This window comes from Mytilus californianus, unplaced genomic scaffold, assembly GCF_021869535.1.
Source record: "Mytilus californianus isolate M0D057914Y unplaced genomic scaffold, xbMytCali1.0.p SCAF_7, whole genome shotgun sequence".
NCBI classification, from domain to species: domain Eukaryota; kingdom Metazoa; phylum Mollusca; class Bivalvia; order Mytilida; family Mytilidae; genus Mytilus; species Mytilus californianus.
The window spans coordinates 84,777,239-84,796,031 of NW_026262723.1; the positions used below are offsets into that span (position 1 = coordinate 84,777,239).

Here is an 18,793-nt window from a genome sequence, read left to right on the forward strand (position 1 = left end):
GCTTTAAGCCATTTATCCAATAAAGCTGTTAACGCAGTTTGACAAGAATGGTTTGCGCGAAAGCCTGACTGCATTCAATACAATAAGTCGTATTTATTAAGATACTTTACTAAGTGTGTTTTACATGTTTTCGAGGATTTTAGAAATGAGTGGTAAAATTACAATTGGTTTGTAATTAAAAACATCCTGTTTTGAACCTTTGTTCTTATAAACTGGTATGACTTTTGCTAGTTTAAATGAAGATGGAAAAATACATTTTTCAATTTTTAAGTTAAAATGTGACAAAGTCGTAGTGAAATAGCATGAGAAGACATCTTTAAAAACTTTGCACTTATGTTATCAAGACCTGTTGCTTTTGATTCATCTAGTGCTTTTAGCTTTTAGTTGTAAACACACAAAATCATTACTCATAAGTGGTATAGATAAATACACGTTATCTGGTACATGACCTGATATGAAATCATTAAGTTTGTTAAAAGAACTATTGTTGCTGTTTTGATTTATATTAAGATTATCTGTGATATTTGTGAAATAAGCATTAAATACATCAGCAACGCTTTTCGGTTCTAAAATTTCCTTTTTGTTACAATCACTTATGATTATAAACTCTATATTATATTCTACAAAAAAAAAAAAATAGATCTGTTTTCCATTTTTCAAATTGTTTTCATCTATGGGTGTACAAATGCGACATATATCAAATGTTCGATATTTTTTTTATCTCTTAATACTTACACAATTTCATATAAATTCGAAATACTGCAAAATTATATATATATTCTTCGCCGATCTTTGCCTTTATCCATTTTTTGTTGCGTCATAAAGATAGGAGACGTCATATAACGTTACCTAGAAGCAGGATCTTGAGGAATGAGGGAACAGACGAAAGAATGGCGAAATGGGACTTATCAGTAACGAGACTTAACAATGTACTGGCGTTAAAGGAGAAAAATGGCGGTTGGAAACCAGATAAAACTAACTTAAACATATTGGAAACAAAAGGATTTATCATAGGAGAAATTGTTGGAGAGGGGAAGTATTCAAAAGTAAAGAAAGCATTCTGCACCAGTACCAAAGAAACAGTTGCAATCAAAATTATTCACAAGTCCCGATTGCGCCCAGCAGATTGTCAGAAGTTCATCCCAAGAGAATTAGAAATGTTGAGAACATTGCAACATCCTGGATTGGTATTCATATTTATTTTACCATGTTGTACACTAAGAACTCGCAATTTGATATCTAATACATTTTTATCTGTGTGCAACTTTTCCCGAAATCCCAATGATTGAACTTGATTTTCGTTCATGCTTTAAAAATCGCAACAATTAATGCACGCAATAATTTCTGTATTTCCAGTAATCAAAAGTGAAGCTATTTATTGAAAGTTAGAAATATTTTGTATCTGAACATTTTTATTTTCATGTTCGCTTTTTTTTTTTTCTAATCATTTAGATTTATCCCCTTTTCTGATTTGAAGTTTTAAAAAATACATTTTAAGGTTTGCGCCAGAAAGTAATCTACGGAAGCGTATTGGCGCCACACAATTTTTTTTTAATATTTTTTCCTATGTTTGCGTTATAACGCAAACCTTTGCGAAATAACGCAAACACTTTGATTTTAATTATTCATTAAGTTTTGAATATTTAATAATAAAAAACTATATATAATATTAAATTTACATTTTATGTTTATTATATAATTTGAAAGCAGTGTTTTGTAAATGTCGGCATTTGCATGTCCGTCTGTCTCAAATTTCGGTTGTGATTTAGTTAAGAGAAGAACCATGAACACAAGGCCAAATCATTATAATAAATATGCATAGAAATAAAGGAATACTTGAAGTGCAATTATACACAAATTAAGAATGGTTTTTGCATCAGAAAATTATATTAATTTAACAAGTAAATAGATATGGTATAGGCAAATTTTAATTGAAAGGCCAAGATTTTGAACATTTTGAATAGCGGAAAGTGGTAAACTAGATAAGAGCAAAAATAATGTCATACAATTGTGAAACTATAAGTCAAATAGACAAAATAATCTTTCTGCTTTAAAATTTATTATTCAGAAAAAAACATTTTTTTTTAAATTTTGATGTAAGAAATCGTTTGTTGAAATCTCAGAATATGATAAAGATTCTTTAAAAAAAAGTCATGGAATTTTAATTTCAATCTAGTGAGGTAGCTATTTCAGATGCTTGGGTGGCAATTTGAATGTAGAGAACATAATTATAATAAAATAACATCTTCATCTTATACATTTTTGGAAAAAGGGTAGCTTGTTTGAATCTAACCAATCTTACACAATGCTCAAACGAGCGCTTACTTTGGAAGTATATTTAAATTCGGCTACACTAGCGGGGTTGATTTTTTATTTTCTTCGGTATAACTTCAATTTACTCAATTTTCTTTGTAATATATATATATATATATATATATACATGTATTATCCTGCTCATTATTATCCCATGATGTGTGCTAAACACTCAAGCATTTTACATTGCAATGAGTACAAAGGGTGATAAATTTTAATATTTGCAGCCTCCTCCACAGCTGCTTCCTTTGAAACTTAAATAAGAAATAAAATAAAACAAATGTTTGCGTTATTTCGCAAAGGTTTGCGTTATAACGAAAAGGTTTGCGTTATAACGCAAACATAGGAAGAAATATAAAACGTGTGGCGCTAATACGCTTCCGTAGTAATCAGTAACAAGTTACTGTTTTTCTGTATTTAGAAGAAGAAGAAGAAAACAATCTCACTAAACTTTAGACTTTCGTGATAGAGGGATTGACCACACTAATAGATGTTATCGATTGGCTTTTTCAATCTATGGTTGAAACCTGACCACCTGTAGTGGCCGCTATGTTGGATCTGTTACTTATTTTGTTACTTTTTGTACAAAATTGTATAGAAAAGATATTAATATCATATTCCTCAAATCATATTTCAGAAATACGCAAGAATTATAGCAATTCATAAATCTAGATATCGTTGACACAAAATAAATTGGCAATGTATTGGATATTTAATTATACATACAAATAGGAGGCATATGGTGCGTATCAATAAGACAACAACTCAATAGTATACTAGAAAACATAAATAGAACTTACAGTCTTCCACAACAGACCTGCAAGTGAACTCTTAGATTGAATCCCGACTCTAGATAAATTAAGAAGATGTAAAAATTTGAGGAGCAAGAACATTTTTGACATTTATCGAAGAATATATAAAAAAAAACGGTTGTTATGGTACCCGATTATGCGAATAATTCAACATCAGAGGATTTCTAAGGCAAAAATACAGTTTCGTAAGTTTTTCGGCGACTGTTAAAAGTTTTGACCCCCCCAAAAAAAGAAAAATGGGAGGGGGAAATGCTACCTTGCCCTTTGCTCTACCACCTATTTGAGCACTGTACATGTTATCATTTTTATTCTTTTTCAGTTGGATGTCATGCAATTGTTTGAATGTGACCGAATGTTTTACATCACCATGGAATACGCACCAAATGGAGACTTAACAAATTTCATAAATAAACTTGGTTGTTTAGGTGAAGCAGATTCACGACGTTTTTTCAAGCAACTGCTGGATATTGTTGCTTATCTCCATGAGTGTAAAATTTGTCATCGTGACATAAAATGTGACAATATTCTGTTGGATAGATATTTTAATGTTAAGCTGGCAGGTACGTCTCTAACAAATATTAAATCTAAATAAATTATTTGATACAAACTGACATATTATAATTAGTTTGTATTATTTTATAACTAAACTACTTTTATTAAGCAACTATGTTTTCTCATTAAATAAAAATCATATTTGTAGAGCATTATGGAATCTTTTGAAACGTAGTGCATATAAGTTAATATGTATTCAGGTTTTGATTATTTTTTGCTGTTTTGTATTTACTATAATACGCAGTAAATATTTTACACTAAGGGCTTGTATAAAACCAAAAATAATACATTTGACTATATTTTTTTTTTCACAGCTTCTCATTCAGTTCTCATTACACATTGAATAAATCACAAAAAAAAAATGTTATCGAAAGTTTATTTTATAAACTGATTATTTTATTTCATTTAGATTTCGGTTTTGCGAGGACTATGCCAAGCAACAAGTTGCTGGAAACCAATTGTGGTTCTTATGTTTATACGGCACCGGAAGTTATGGATGGCAATCACTATGATGGAGTCGCAGCCGACATATGGAGCATGGGTAATAAATAATACACAAAATGTTCTTTTCCAAGGATTTATTGCACTGCAAGTTCGCATCAAAAGAAAATTATATACATATAGTAAAACTGACCTTCCAATCTTTTCAGGAATATACATTCCCTTGTTTGAATTTTGCGGGGATAAATCATAACAATTTGCATATATTTCCCCAAGACAAAAATAAAAACTATATTTTATACAATATTTATATATTTAAAAGTAAAATAAAATTTGCTTTGAATAAGTTTCAATATACATGAGAGTACTCTTAGATCTGTACCTTGTGCATTTTGTCTTTTAGTCTTTCTGTTAGTTGTTTTTTTGTGCTTTGAGTCGAATTGATGAGTCAGGCCTTTTTAAACTGATTTTTTACAGTTTGTTCTCAATATCTTATACTGTTAAAGGTAAGGAGGAGGGTTGAGCGCTGCAAACATGTTGAACCCCGCCACATTATGTATGTACCTGTCCCAAGTTAGGAGCCGGTATTTGAGTGGTTGTCGTTCGTTGCTGTATATATTATAATTGTTTTTCGTTTATTGTTATGAACATAAAAATAATTGATCATAACTGTATCGTTAATGACTGTATCGTTGGGTTTTTCATTTGAAATTGTGTCATGCTGGGTCTGTTTTAGCTGACTATACAGTATGTTTTTTTTTCTCATTGTTGAATTCCGTACAGTGACCTAAAGTGCCGTATTGTTGCCTATAATAGTTCTTTTAATCCACTTCATTTGGACTCTTGGATTGTTGTCTCATTGGCAATCACAACACATGTCCCTATTTCATATTCAGAAATAAATGACGGTTTGTTTATTGACAGTAGTGATTTTAGAGTTAATGCTTTAAACTACAAATATGGGACATAATTGTTTTCGAGCCCAATAGTCGTCCAATTAACTGTGAACCGCATCGTTGGTCTTGTGGTAACGTGCTGTCTCCAACTCGAGAGGTCGTGGTCAAACCAATTGCTTTAAAACTGGTATTTGCAGCTGCTCCTCTAAGCACATGGCATTTAGGAGTAAGAGCAATGACAAGAAGGCTTGGAGTCAAAATAATGTGTCCGTTACGGTGACACATCTTCCAGAGCACATGAGATCACTCTGGACTAGCTTTGATTAAAAGGGGTTAGTTTTGCCCTTGCTTTAGTTTTTTAAATGTTGTTTTTGCGCTTTTTATTTCGTGAATTGATGTAAAGTTTATATCAGTAACAGTCTTGTCTATCTTTTGTCTATCTTTTGTCATGAAAAAGTTTCAATTCAAAATTTCACATTCGGTTAAGTTTCAGGGTTAGAAAATTTACATTTCCGATGGTTTATGAAATGATGGATGTCTTAGGATTGGATTGCGTGATGCCTAATCACTTGCTGAATGCCTTGTCAACATATAATATAGGAGTAGCACGTCAGGTGCACATGTGGAGCATTATCTGCTTACCCTTCCGGAACATCTGAGATCATCCCCGGTTTTTGGATGGGTTCGTGTTGCTCAGTCTGGTTTTCTATATTGTGTTTTGTATAATGTTTTGTCATTTGATCGTTTTTCATTTTTCCCATGGCATTGCCAGTTTGTTTTCGACTTATGAATTTGAATATCCCTTTGGCATCTTTCACCTCTCTTTTTCCTCACGATGTTTCCTTATGAAGTAGCAACTATATTCCTTTGGTCTCTGGTGGATATGCTAGTTGTATCAGTGGAAACCATACCAAATATCCTAATGTTTAATAAAAGCAAGTTAAAACAAGGCTCAATGTGTCAGTCTAGTACAAAGCATGGTTCATTTTCGTATCACAACACAGTATTTTACGGTTTACTTTTTCAGAAGTATGTTTGTTCTATATGCTCTGTGGTATATATGTCTGTTTCGTATGTTCATTCTGTATGTTGTATAGTATTTTACGGTTTACTTTTTCAGAAGTATGTTTGTTCTGCATGTTCTGTGGTATATATGCTTGTTTCGTATGTTCATTCTGTATGTTGTATAGTATTTTTCGGTTTACCTTTTCAGGAGTATTTTTGTTCTGCATGTTCTGTGGTATATTATAGGATTAAACGCCTTTTTAAAGGAATTTATTGGTGTATAAACTCGACCAATTCACTCACAAACAAATAAAAGTCCGAAGGACTTTACGATATGTTTGTGAGTGACTTGGTACAGTTTATACACCAATTAATTCCTTTAAAAAGGCGTTTAATCCTTAAAATTCATTAAAATTGGAGATCAGGAATTTATTTTTCCACACTCGTAACCTCTATCACACGTAAATTGTATATTTGTGTCATTGAATAGGCCTGGCGCATGAATATATTTGTTGGTTAACGCAAAAATATGTACTCCATGAAATTTGCAATCTGATAAAAAAATAAACTACAAAAACTCTTATTATCATTCAAACCAATGTTTTGTGTTTATCATTTAATATAACTATTAAGACCTATTAACGCGAATTGAAAATAAATTTTGTTAACGTCGATCCGGATTGTGTCATTATCGCCGCCATCTTGTTTACATTGGTTACGAAAAGAAGTTCGGTCAACGTCGTCTATCGAAAAATAAACAACGTCAAGAACAACTACCGGAAGTCCTTTTAAACCAATCATATCAACGTATTCCCTTATATGCAAATCATATAAGAATTATATGCGTGTATTGTATTTCATTCTGTATGTTGTATAGTTTTTTACGATTTACTTCTTCAGGTGTATGTTGGTTCTGTGTGCTGTGTGGTATATATGACTATTTCGTTTGTTCGTTCTGTATGTTGTATAGTATTTTACGATATACTTTACCAAGAGTATGTTTGTTCTATATGATCTGTCGTATATATGACTGTTTCATATGTTCATGCTGTATGTTGTATAGTAGTTTACGGTTTACTTTTTCAGGTGTATGAAATTTGTTCTGCGTGCTTTGTAGTATATATATATATGACTGTTTCGTTTGTTCATTCTGTGTGTTGTATAGTATTTTACGGTTTATCTTTTCAGGAGTATGTTTGTTCTGTATTCTCTGTGGTATGTATGCGTGTTTCGTATGTTCATTCTGTATGTTGTATAGTATTTTACGATATACTTTATCAGGAGTATGTTTGTTCTATATGCTCTGTGGTATATATGACTGTTTCGTATACTCATTCTGTATGTTGTATGGTATTTTACGGTTAACGTTTTCAGGAGAACGTTGGTTCTGCATGCTCTGTGGTATAAACGCTTGTTTCGTATGTTCATTCTGTATATTGTATGGTATTTTACGGTTTATTTTTTCAGGAGTATGTTTGTTTTTTGCATGCTCTGTGGTATATATGCTTGTTTCGTATATTCATTCTGTATGTTGTATGGTATTTTACGGTTTAGTTTTGTAGGAGTATGTTTGTTCTGTATTCTCTGTGGTATGTATGCGTGTTTCGTATGTTCATTCTGTATGTTGTATAGTATTTCACGATATACTTTATCAGGAGTATGTTTGTTCTATATGCTCTGTGGTATATATGACTGTTTCTTATGTTCATTCTGTATGTTGTATAGTAGTTTACGGTTTACTTTATCAGGAGTATGTTTGTTCTATATGCTCTGTGGTATATATGACTGTTTCGTATGTCCATGCTGTATGTTGTATAGTAGTTTACGGTTTACTTTTTCAGTTGTATGAAATTTGTTCTACGTGCTCTGTAGTATATATGACTGTTTCGTGTGTTCATTCTGTGTGTTATATAGTATTTTACGGTTTATCTTTTCAGGAGTATGTTTGTTCTGTATGCTCTGTGGTATGTATGCGTGTTTCGTATGTTCATTCTTTATGTTGTATAGTATTTTACGATATACTTTATCAGGAGTATGTTTGTTCTATATGCTCTGTGGTATATATGACTGTTTCGTATGTTCATTCTATATGTTGTATGGTATTTCACGGTTTACGTTTTCAGGAGTATGTTTGTTCTGCATGTTCTGTGGTATATATGCTTGTTTCGTATGTTTATTTTGTATCTTGTATGGTATTTTACGGTTTATTTTTTCAGGAGTATGTTTGTTCTGTATTCTCTGTGGTATGTGTGCGTGTTTCGTATGTTCATTCTGTATGTTGAATAGTATTTTACGATATACTTTATCAGGAGTATGTTTGTTCTATATGCTCTGTGATATATATGACTGTTCGTTTGTTCATTCTGTATGTTGTATAGTATTTTACGTTTTTTTTTCTCAGTAGTATGCTTGTTCTGTATTCTCTGTGGTATATATGACTGTTTTGTATGTTCATTCTGTATGTTGTATATTATTTTACGATTTACTTTTTCAGGAATATGTTTGTACTCTATGCTATGTGGTAGGTTACCGTATCGTGACGACGATATCGATATCCTCAGGTGCTGCATGTCAGAAAAGTTACACTTCTTCAAATATATTTCCAAAGGTGGGTGAATTATTTTGTATTGCTTGATAAATGTAATTACAAAATCATCTCTAAGCTCACGTCACCCGAAATGGACCCCTTAACAGCCGTGTCATATGACAATGAGTAAGGATTATCTAGTTTCCTGCATATCGACGTGTACCGATCATCAGATTTTCGTATAAGATAGTGTTAGAATTTAAGCTTTGCTGATCACAATATTGGGCTTTTTGGTGAGTGGTCTCCTTGGTCGATCTAAACTTTATTTAAAAGTCTAAAGAAGATCGATTCATGATTAATTTGATTAGTTTCAGGTTTAAGGAATTTAAATGCTAATATATTCAAAGTTGTTAACCAGCATGTGGACTAAAGGTTTTAATGTCAAATTATGTTCCGCTCAAAGAAAAAAAAATACCGTTATGATTAGAATGAACAAAAAAAAGACAAATGGAGTCTTGAAACTATCTTTTATTCTTCTTTGAATTGACTATGACATATGTCAATAAGAGTAGAAAACTTTGCAAATTACAGATTTTCGGTTTAAAATTTTGCAATAGATATATTTGTTAACAAAACATTTACAGCGTAAAGTTTTATAATTTTAAAACTCCTCACTTTGAATTTTCTTCAAAACCAGTGGACAACAGAGTTCGAATTTTTGTTCTTGAAATGCATTCTTTCAGATTTGTTTTCAAAATGTCACATGATAATCTTTGGTATTTTAGTCTCAAATTTTACAAATTTATAACCTGTCCTTTTTCGACATCTTAATCTTTTTTAACAAAATAGTTTTAGAAATTTTCTAGGAATTTCAGGAAAAAAAACTCCCCACCAAAAATTAAAGTAATGATTTGGATCAGTTGATGCAAGGTTTCTTATACGCACAGAAAACCAGCATCAGGCTCCAATTAGGCCGGGTTTTTTTTCTTCTTTTTTTGTCAAGTAAAATTTTCAAAACAGCCAACCAGAAAGTAAAACACACATATACAAACAAAAACCAACCATAACCTAAACATGTCATACACTATTTGGAGTCAGTGAAGGGGAGATAATAACTAGCATCTTGTTTTGGCTATGTACGTTCTTCTTTTGACTTCGATCAAGTTTTAAGTGTTATGAAATCATAAGTATGCCATTTCATTTTTCTCATTTATTCACTCACAAAAGTAGATAAAACCACTTTGTCTACATTATTGCCGAAATTTCTTGTTTTAAAAATAATAACCAAAACAAAAATCAATGTTTATCATGCGTTTCTGGAACAACCTTCAAGAACACTAAAGACAAAAAGTTTGGAAAAACTACTAAATATGAGTTCGATTTTCTCGAAAACTAGCACAGTATTGTATGATTTAATTTGTGATTTTCTGTGATGTACACCAAATATTTTACAGGTACTGCTACTTGGTCGGTACCGCTGGTGGGGGACTGTCACTGTATCAGTTCACGAGGATACCATCAGCATAGTAGCGTATGCTTCGGTATCGACTTGAATTAAATGATACATTGTGTCTGTAGATTTCCAGTTAATTATATTATTTGATTATTCAAATGTAAAAGTTCATGTTACAACTTCACCTTAGACGGTTTACGCTGTAATGTTCCTTCCCTTTTTGGTTTTTGTGCTCTCTAACATTTCATATTTTTGGCTTCAAAACTTTTGGTCTCAAGCGTACCTGGTGAATCAGATGATACATATTATCTGTATTCGACGGTTAAATTTCGCAATTTTCTTTTCCCGTGTTTTATTTTTTGTTATTATGTGTCATAATTATCAAAATTAGTAACAACGGGATATTGAACGTGCGTCGCGCTAATATCTATCTCCCTGTAAAAGTATTGAGTATTGAAAAAGAACAAAATGGCTGGCATCGTAGAAATAGTTTTATTTATAAAAAAAAAAAGTACTATGTACGGACGGAACTTTTATTATTTCAACATCCATGCAATCAAGGATGTTAATAACGCACATCATCAGATTCATTTCATATCTCTGGATATTAGCTACAACTGAAAGATATTTATCTGCGTATAAAGGTGAAATAAATATATATATACATACGAAATTGATAGCACTTTTATATGCTGTTGATTAAGCAATTTGTCAATAGCCACATAAAAAAAGTTTTATTCTTTTTTTTCTTCATTACCTTCACGACTTTTATACGATAACACAATTTACTTGGTTTTATTACAATATTTGAGATCGTTATTTTTCCTAAGAAAATAGTTATTTCATAATGAGAAATGCCATATCTGCAGATAATGTATGATAGAAAAATAAGTAAACATAACTATAGAAGCATAACTAGAAGTCAACATACGCAAAACTACAGAGGAAACAAATTGCCTGGTTACAGTTATTAAATAAAATGAAACAAAAATACTGACGACAACCAACGACAGCCACTGGACTTAAAGCTCCTGGATATTGAGATCAGGCAAACACAAAGAATGTGACGGGAATAAACATGCTTGTGACGGCTCAACTCCCCTTACCTCATATAGCGATGCAACAGCTTAATACCAGAGCAAGTGGTAAAAAACAGCCGAAAAGTGCTTGATTCATCAAAACAACTAACAAAATGACACAAAATACCGATTTACGAGTATTCGTGGTCGCCAAAAGCCATTCCAGAGTAAAACTTCATATAAATGCTTAACCGATAACCTCTAAGAGTTTGTTTAACCAATTTACCAACAGTTCCGCGTGAATCATCCAGCTCGTTGAGCAACATCAACGACGAACGTAAACATTTATTGAAGCTTACATATTAGTGACAAATTTTCAAATTTTGACTAATTTGGTTAAATGTTTAATTTTAGGATCAGTTTAATGTGGATTAAATCAGCTTGTCTTTTGTCGTCTTCAATTTTTACTAAAATCGTTCTTGGTTTATTTTCTTTCAGATGGTCGGGATTTGATAAAGCAGATGTTGAATATCGAACCAGGGAAACGTCCATCAATATCCTCCATATACAAACACAGGTGGATGTGTAAACCTCTAAAAGGAACAGGAGATTCATTTGTATCAGCTATGGCTATGAAGGCTGGTAAGTGTTAACCTCTATAAGGAACAGGAGATTCATCTGTGTCAGATATGTCTATGAAGGCTGGTAAGTGTAAACCTCTAAAATGAACAGGAGAATCATCTGTGTCAGCTATGGCTATGAAGGCTGGTCAGTGTAAACCTCTCAATGGAACAGGAGATTGCTCTGTTTCAGTTATGATAATGAAGGTTGGTAAGTGTTAACCTCTAAAGGGAACAGGAGATTGGTCTGTTTCGGTTATGACAATGAAGGCTGGTAAGTGTAAACCGCTGAAAGGAACAGGAGATTCTTCTGTGTCAGCTATGGCTATAAAGGCCGGTAAGTGTAAACCTATCAAGGGAACAGGAGATTCTTCTGTGTAAGCTATAGCTATGAAGGCTGGTAAGCACCGAGTTATAAAATTGCCCAATGTCAAGTAACATTATTGTTTTTATGTCTTAAAACAAATTCAGTGTGATTCAGTATTGTGTTATTTTATATGAATATGAGGCAAAGACAGAGTCATACGCTAAAGTAAATACACATAATGGAAATACTGTTCCATAGATAAAATACAACTTTTTTTATGGTAAAAGGTGGGTTGACATGTCGATTGAAAGTGAAAGAAGGAAAATTTGAGGTAAAAGATGTTTGGAATAAACAGGCGAAAGGAAATAGTATAATTCTAATAAAAAAAGATGAAAAGTACATGGTTTCTGAGGTAATCCTTACATAGTAAACCCAAATCCGAGCAAGCAAAATAGTTGTTAACGTTGGTTGATGCTGTTTCAAGGTAAATTATATTTCAACATATATTCGAATGGTCTGGACAGTTAGGCACCGACCATTCATCTATTATTAGGAGAGGGCATTGTTTGTTTTTGAATAAATGGTATGATGTCTCGAAAAAAAAAGATTTCACTAAGAAAATTATTTTCTATCGAAAAAAGTTGAAACAAATAAAAAAAATGATTTAAATAGATCTTGTCTCTTTATATTATTTTGAATAATAGTTATTTTTTTCAAAGTTGATAAAAATTGTTTATCCCAAGAAAAGACCCATCCCTCAATAAAAAGATGAATGGTCGGTGCCTCCTTACATGAGGGTGGTTAAGGGTTATTTTCATGCAACATGTTTTGCCATTTTTATTTCACGTGCAGCCGTGAAAAAAGGTTCGTTATTCACCGTGTTTCGTGAAATCGATAAAAAGATCAACGTGCAAGAAATTTTTAATTGTTCGTTCATCGTGAAATGGCAATTTTATTTCGCGTTCTTCCGTGCAGATACCCCTTTACATGTGTGAAGTGTAAAGTTCTCATTCTTGTACCGGTATATCACATCTACAGTAAGGTACGAGTCTTAAGACGTATTTACATTTGATAGAATTTGCCAGTTACTTGACGATAGTTATATTCATACATTTTTTTCTTTTAAGTTACCGAAAACCATGTGGATATTGATACATCTGCTGAACATGGTTTCAACTGTGACCAACATAGTAATATAGTTAGATTGTCACGTGTTAAGGATGTTTTATCAGCTGTTGCAGCGGTTCACGGGTAAGCTATCAGTATTGCATGTTACTTTGATTTCAATATTTTAGTTACCATATTTTGAGTCAAATTGGTGAACATGAATTTGAAAGTTAATCCCCCTTTAAAAGATCAATTAGTCAGTTCTTTCTGCCATAAGAAAATGGTACTGACATCTAGAATGTATGTAAGTCGTGTCTTAATTACAGTTGCTTTATCGGATCATGTAATACGAACCTTTTTAAAGTGTAATAGTTTATTAGTGTAATGGATAAAACAAAGTCTGTTCGGTCAAGTAAGACTGACACACATGATAGGGGACATAGTAGTCAATATGAAACTGAAACTGAAGATAATGAAACCAATACTATCCACACAACTGATGACGAAACCTCGACGAAACATGTCATTCTGAACGTGAACATCAAGTTTATGAAGCTAGTCATGACTTGTCCAACATAGAGACTGAAGAAGAAATAATCAACTCTTATATGTTACTTTTAACAAACGCCTATACTAACCAGATCATATCTTGTCATTTGACTCAAATTCTCATATTTGATTTATAATCTACTAAAACGAATATCCAACTTACAAAAAGTCTAAAATGAACAATTAACCATGCATGGACTCGATAATATGTATCACATTTCGTGTGAATTTTAGTCTAGACACCATCTAATTAACCATCGAGGTGACCTCCGACGAATGCCGACAGTAACATAACCCAATATAGATTTAAATATAGATATAAATAGATAGATTGCGAAAACGTGCAATTGGATTTTTTCTAGGTCTGTTAGATTTCATATTATAGGTTAAACAAATATGTTAATCATCGTTTTTACCTGTAATAGAATGAGTTTTTGTTAACTAAAAGTTTACCTTTGTTTCACTTTCAATGTTGGCATTCTTTTCCTTTTAATAGATGAACACGCCTAGTTCATGCGTAACCCATCTAAGGGGTTAACTAGAAGGTCACATGAATACGGATTCAATGAGGTCGAATTATTCTCTTGCCAGTGAATAATTCATCAGCAATGTTTCTTAGCTTATTTTGACAAAATTGAACCAAACTGGCTGCTAAAAGCGAATTATTATTTCACTATTTCACTTTCATTAATGATTGAACATATTTTTTCATATATCTCGTAGTTAATGACCTTTAACTGGTGATAATTTTTCATGAAAAGCCATGGCTTTTATGCTTCAATAACCCTGATAAGGCTGAAATAATATCATTATTGTTTCACGTAAATTTTATATAGAGGTTCTGCAAAAGGAAATCACGAATACACCAACATTCCAACTGACTAATTTTCAGAAAATGACATGTCATCTGTAACAAACATAAACTTTTAGCTACATCTTTACAAGCAGAACCGAATAACATGAAAGTTCCAACTATGTAACGCGTATTGTTGTGTGTTTGTTTATTCCACATTGGCTAGAGGTAAAAGGGGAGGGTTGAGATCTCACAAAACATTTTTGACTCGCCGCATTTTTGCACCTGTCCCAAGTCTGTAACCTGTGGCCTTTGTTAGTCTTTTGTATTTTTTTTTAAATTTGTTTTTTTGTATGTTTCGGAGTTTAGTGTGACGTCCATTTTCTCTGAACTATTATATATTATTGTTTAGGGGCTAGCTGAAGCCCGCCTCCGGGTCCGGTATTTTCTCGCTGTGTTGAAGACCCATTGGTGGCCTTGGGCTGTTTTCTGCTCTTTGGTCAGATTGTTGTCTCTTTGACACATTCCCCGTTTCAATTCTCAATTTTATTCAGTAGTTTTAGATGGAGCAATAATAATTATCAATTTCTATTTCAAAACCAGTAGACTACGCTTTTCCTGGTGTCTCTTTTAGACTAGCTTTCAGCAATTACGACTTGTTTCAATAAGTGTAGAAAAAAATCCGTATGGTTCATTTTCTGAATAAGATTAGAATAGATAAAGCACTCATCATGTATGCATTGCTTACCTTCAAACGTGACGTATCAGTCAAAACTGCAGCCAGAGAGAAAGAGTTGTCGTGTCGAATTTCAAATAAAAGTTCAACACTGTTTTATGCGTTGCAATTACTCAGAAAAAGTTAATAATATAAAAAAGAAGATGCGGTATGATTGCCAAAGTGACAACTCTCCATCAGAAACTAAATAACGTAGAAGTTAGCAACTATATGTCACCGTAACGTCTATAACAACGAGCAAAAACAATACGGCATAACAAGCTATAAAAGGCCCCGAAATGACTAATGTAAAACAATTCAAACAAACGAGAAAACTAACGGCCTGATTTATGTTCGAAACAATAAACAAATATTAAATCATTCGAAGATCAGAGGAAAAATTACCATTCACGTTACAAATATTATATACAGTAAATAAACGACAACCACTGAATTACAGGCTCATGACTTGGGACATGCACATTCATAATATGGCGGGGTTAAATATGTTTGCGGACGCCCAACCCTCCCACTAACTTGAGACATTGGTGTAACCTGGGTGTAACAGCACAACATAAGAACACACTATAAAAATCAGTTGAAAAGAGTTTAACTCATTAGATCGATGCAAAGCATAAAAACAACTATCAAAAACACAAAAGACACAAAGTACAGGTCTGAGAGTACTTGCAGTTACGAAAGGCAAAGCCAATAACAACTTATATATCATATGTCTAAGACTAAAATAACTAGTCTATGATATTGTCCATATCTTTTATAGCACTGGTACTAGTTCAGTTGACCTAACTAAAATTCCACAGATACCAGTTGATTCAGCAGCAGCATTTACAGGAGTTACTGGACCTGTTGGCAGAAAGTTAAGTGAGCAATTAATGGCAATTACTGAAGGTAAATACATAATACGCACGATGTAAACACAAGCACGTCTCGTCTGCATAAATGCAAATTAAAACAAATATGTTAAGGCATACTATGACCACGTTTATTAAAGTTGGCTGCATAAGTAAAAAAAACAATTTCATTCAAGAAGTCCTCAAGGGAATACATGCTTTAAAATTAGGGTACACGAGAGGCTTAAAATACTTAGACTGAAAGAAATTGAAATGAAAGGACTTGAAGTAGGAGTCCTCTATCGTATATGCAATTTTTTTATTGACTTGTAATTGAATTTAGTAATTCTAAAAGATTTTGTAATCAGTTTTTTTTTCTATTTTTTCAACTAATTATTCGTTATTCATTAATTTTCTTGGTAATCATTTTTATTCATAATTTTTAGTTTTATCATTGGGTATTCATTTAACACCAATATATAATACAGGATTGAAGATAATTAATGCATGCATGTACATGTTTATCATCAAGTTTTCACTAATGTAGAATAAGGTATATTGTTGAATTATTGTAGTATCCTTATGTATATGTTCTTTTAATTGTTATATATCCTGTTTTTTATCTCCATCAATACAATTTAAACTTTGAAATGACTTAACAGGTTCAGCTCTTGATATTACTCCAAAACAAAGACCTGGTGTTGGCGGAAACAAATTCAGCAATGCCGTCAAAACATTGAACAAATTCAAGAATGCAGCAAAAGTCATCACCGCTATGAACCGGTTCCGACGTGGTCCATTGACTTCTATTCTGAAAATGCCACAGGAAAAAGCATTGCATATAATAGCAGAGAAACATATTGAAGACACCGAACACGACAAGAAATTACTACACTCTTGTCTCGGTGGTAGAGTGGCTAAACAGTGTCTACAACAGAAACATGAAAAATATGAAATCCAAATGAAACCAGTACGAGAACATATTGAAAAGGTGAAAGAAGAAACCGAGAAAAAAGATTTGCTGTTCTCTACTGTTTGTCATTTAATACCTGATGCAGCAAACTCTGATAATGAATAAAATGTTAATCAAGTTACGGTGTTTTACAATTATAAGTTAGCCCTAGTTTATAACGGATCCCAAATTTTGTTTTGTCGGTTCCCGATGCTGGGTTCCAGAAAACGTGCCGTGCACAGCGTAATCGGTAGTTTAGTTTTCTCCCACTGGATCTATTCCACTACGTGTACTAATAACTATTTTACTCCCACTGGGTCAATACCATTATGTTTACTATTAACGATCCCCTAGGTAGTACCATCCTCCCAGTGGCAAAGGCGATATTTCTTTAAAGGAAGAATTTTGACCTTTTGAATACGAAAATAAAAAAGTATTATAAATCTTTCAAATAACATCCATTGTTATGTTCATAAGATTGTTGGACATCAGTATTTATATTTTGGAATGTTGTCTTGCGTATTGGCATTAGTGCTTCAAACATCTTACTCTTAGTGCAATACAGTAAAGTCGGCTAAAATATCTTCATTTTGATTCTTGTCATTACAACAACAGCTTAACCCAAAGAGCTATTTTGCTATAAAATGTATTTTTTAGGCTATAAAAGCTCTTGCTCATATACGTTCCTACCAAAAGCGCCTGTGGGTCAGGTGTCTTTTATTTGTATTTTTATGACTGGTACTATTTGTGACAATAGAAAGCTGTTCTGATCGCAATATGCACACTTCCGTATAGAAGACATCATGAGGCAACTTTTTTTTAATAAATGACTAAAATCTCTTGCCAATATTTTCAGTTTTAAAACCATAAGAAAGCGATTGGATATAAAATCGGCAACCATTTAGAGCTAATTTCCTAATGCTTGTAGAGTAAGACTTTGTTTAGCTTGCTTGCTTTGTTTGTTTATTGTATAATTATAATTAGGATAACGTCCAATCAAATTTAAATATAATGTATATAGGTTTAACTCAGCCTATCTATATTGCTTGCAGATTTCAATATTAATTACAATGCTTGAGCAAACGTTTATACAAACAAAGCAAGCAAGCCAACCAAAGTCTTACTCTACAAGCATTAGGAAATTAGCTCTAAAAATCGAATTTTTAATAACTGATTATGCTTCCCGAAAATTTTTTGGGAGCATATTGTCCGTCCATGTGTCCGAAACAAATAGTCTCCGATTGATTGGAATGAAACTAATAAAGATGGAAGAAACAGGACTCCAACAGGTCCAACACAACCTATATCTGGGTCTACAAATATCAGATGACTTAAAATGGACAACCCACATCTCAAAATGTAGCCAAGAAAGCCAAGTCAACACTCGGCTTTCTCTGATGCAATCTACGGTTCTGCCCTAAAAGACTAATAAAACATCTTACATCCACAATGAAATATGGGACAATAGTATGTGATCCATACACAACAGATAACATAAAACATTTAGAAAGGATCCAATGTATGGCTGTAAGATTCTTCTGAGGGTACTACAAATCTATAGAAGAAGGATCGGTTTTCAAAATAGATTTTTATGTCTAAGAGTCAAAGGTGAAGGTCAACTCTTGAAATAAAAATATTTTCTCAATAAATGTGGATTGTATACCGGTCACAATCAAGATGGTGAATCGTGAACAAGATTGGTCTGTTACCTAACATAGTTCACTACATTCGGAGAACTTGTGTACTATTTCTAAGAAAACTTTTCTACTATAAAATAAATAAGAAGTTTTGGTCCGATTGCCAATGCGACAACTATCCATGTGACGTAGATGAAAGCAGTCACCGTACGACCTTCAACAAAGAGCCAAACCCATACCGTAT

At 32.7% G+C, this 18,793-nt stretch overlaps 2 protein-coding genes across 2 annotated transcripts in view; one reads left to right on the forward strand and one right to left on the reverse strand.

Annotated features, from left to right (window-relative positions):
• Positions 1-18,793, reverse strand: part of LOC127707717 (RNA polymerase I-specific transcription initiation factor RRN3-like) — a 214,645-nt gene that overhangs the window by 186,877 nt on the left and 8,975 nt on the right. The gene's annotated exons all lie outside the window — the stretch shown is intronic.
• LOC127707723 (testis-specific serine/threonine-protein kinase 1-like) lies at positions 834-17,054 on the forward strand. The gene is made up of 8 exons (XM_052212429.1): positions 834-1,187; positions 3,445-3,685; positions 4,087-4,218; positions 8,514-8,627; positions 11,517-11,660; positions 13,073-13,196; positions 15,891-16,018; positions 16,623-17,054. The coding sequence occupies exons 1-8, from the start codon at positions 891-893 to the stop codon at positions 17,036-17,038; spliced, it is 1,596 nt and encodes a 531-aa protein (XP_052068389.1). The 5' UTR covers positions 834-890; the 3' UTR covers positions 17,039-17,054.

Excerpts from the sequence above, each read along its gene's own strand:
- LOC127707723 (XM_052212429.1), top strand. The coding sequence starts at position 891 with ATGGCGAAATGGGACTTATCAGTAACGAGACTTAACAATGTACTGGCG. Across the intron at positions 8,628-11,516 it reads CTTCAAATATATTTCCAAAG|ATGGTCGGGATTTGATAAAG; the intron begins GTGGGTGAATTA and ends ATTTTCTTTCAG. Across the intron at positions 11,661-13,072 it reads AGCTATGGCTATGAAGGCTG|TTACCGAAAACCATGTGGAT; the intron begins GTAAGTGTTAAC and ends TTTTCTTTTAAG.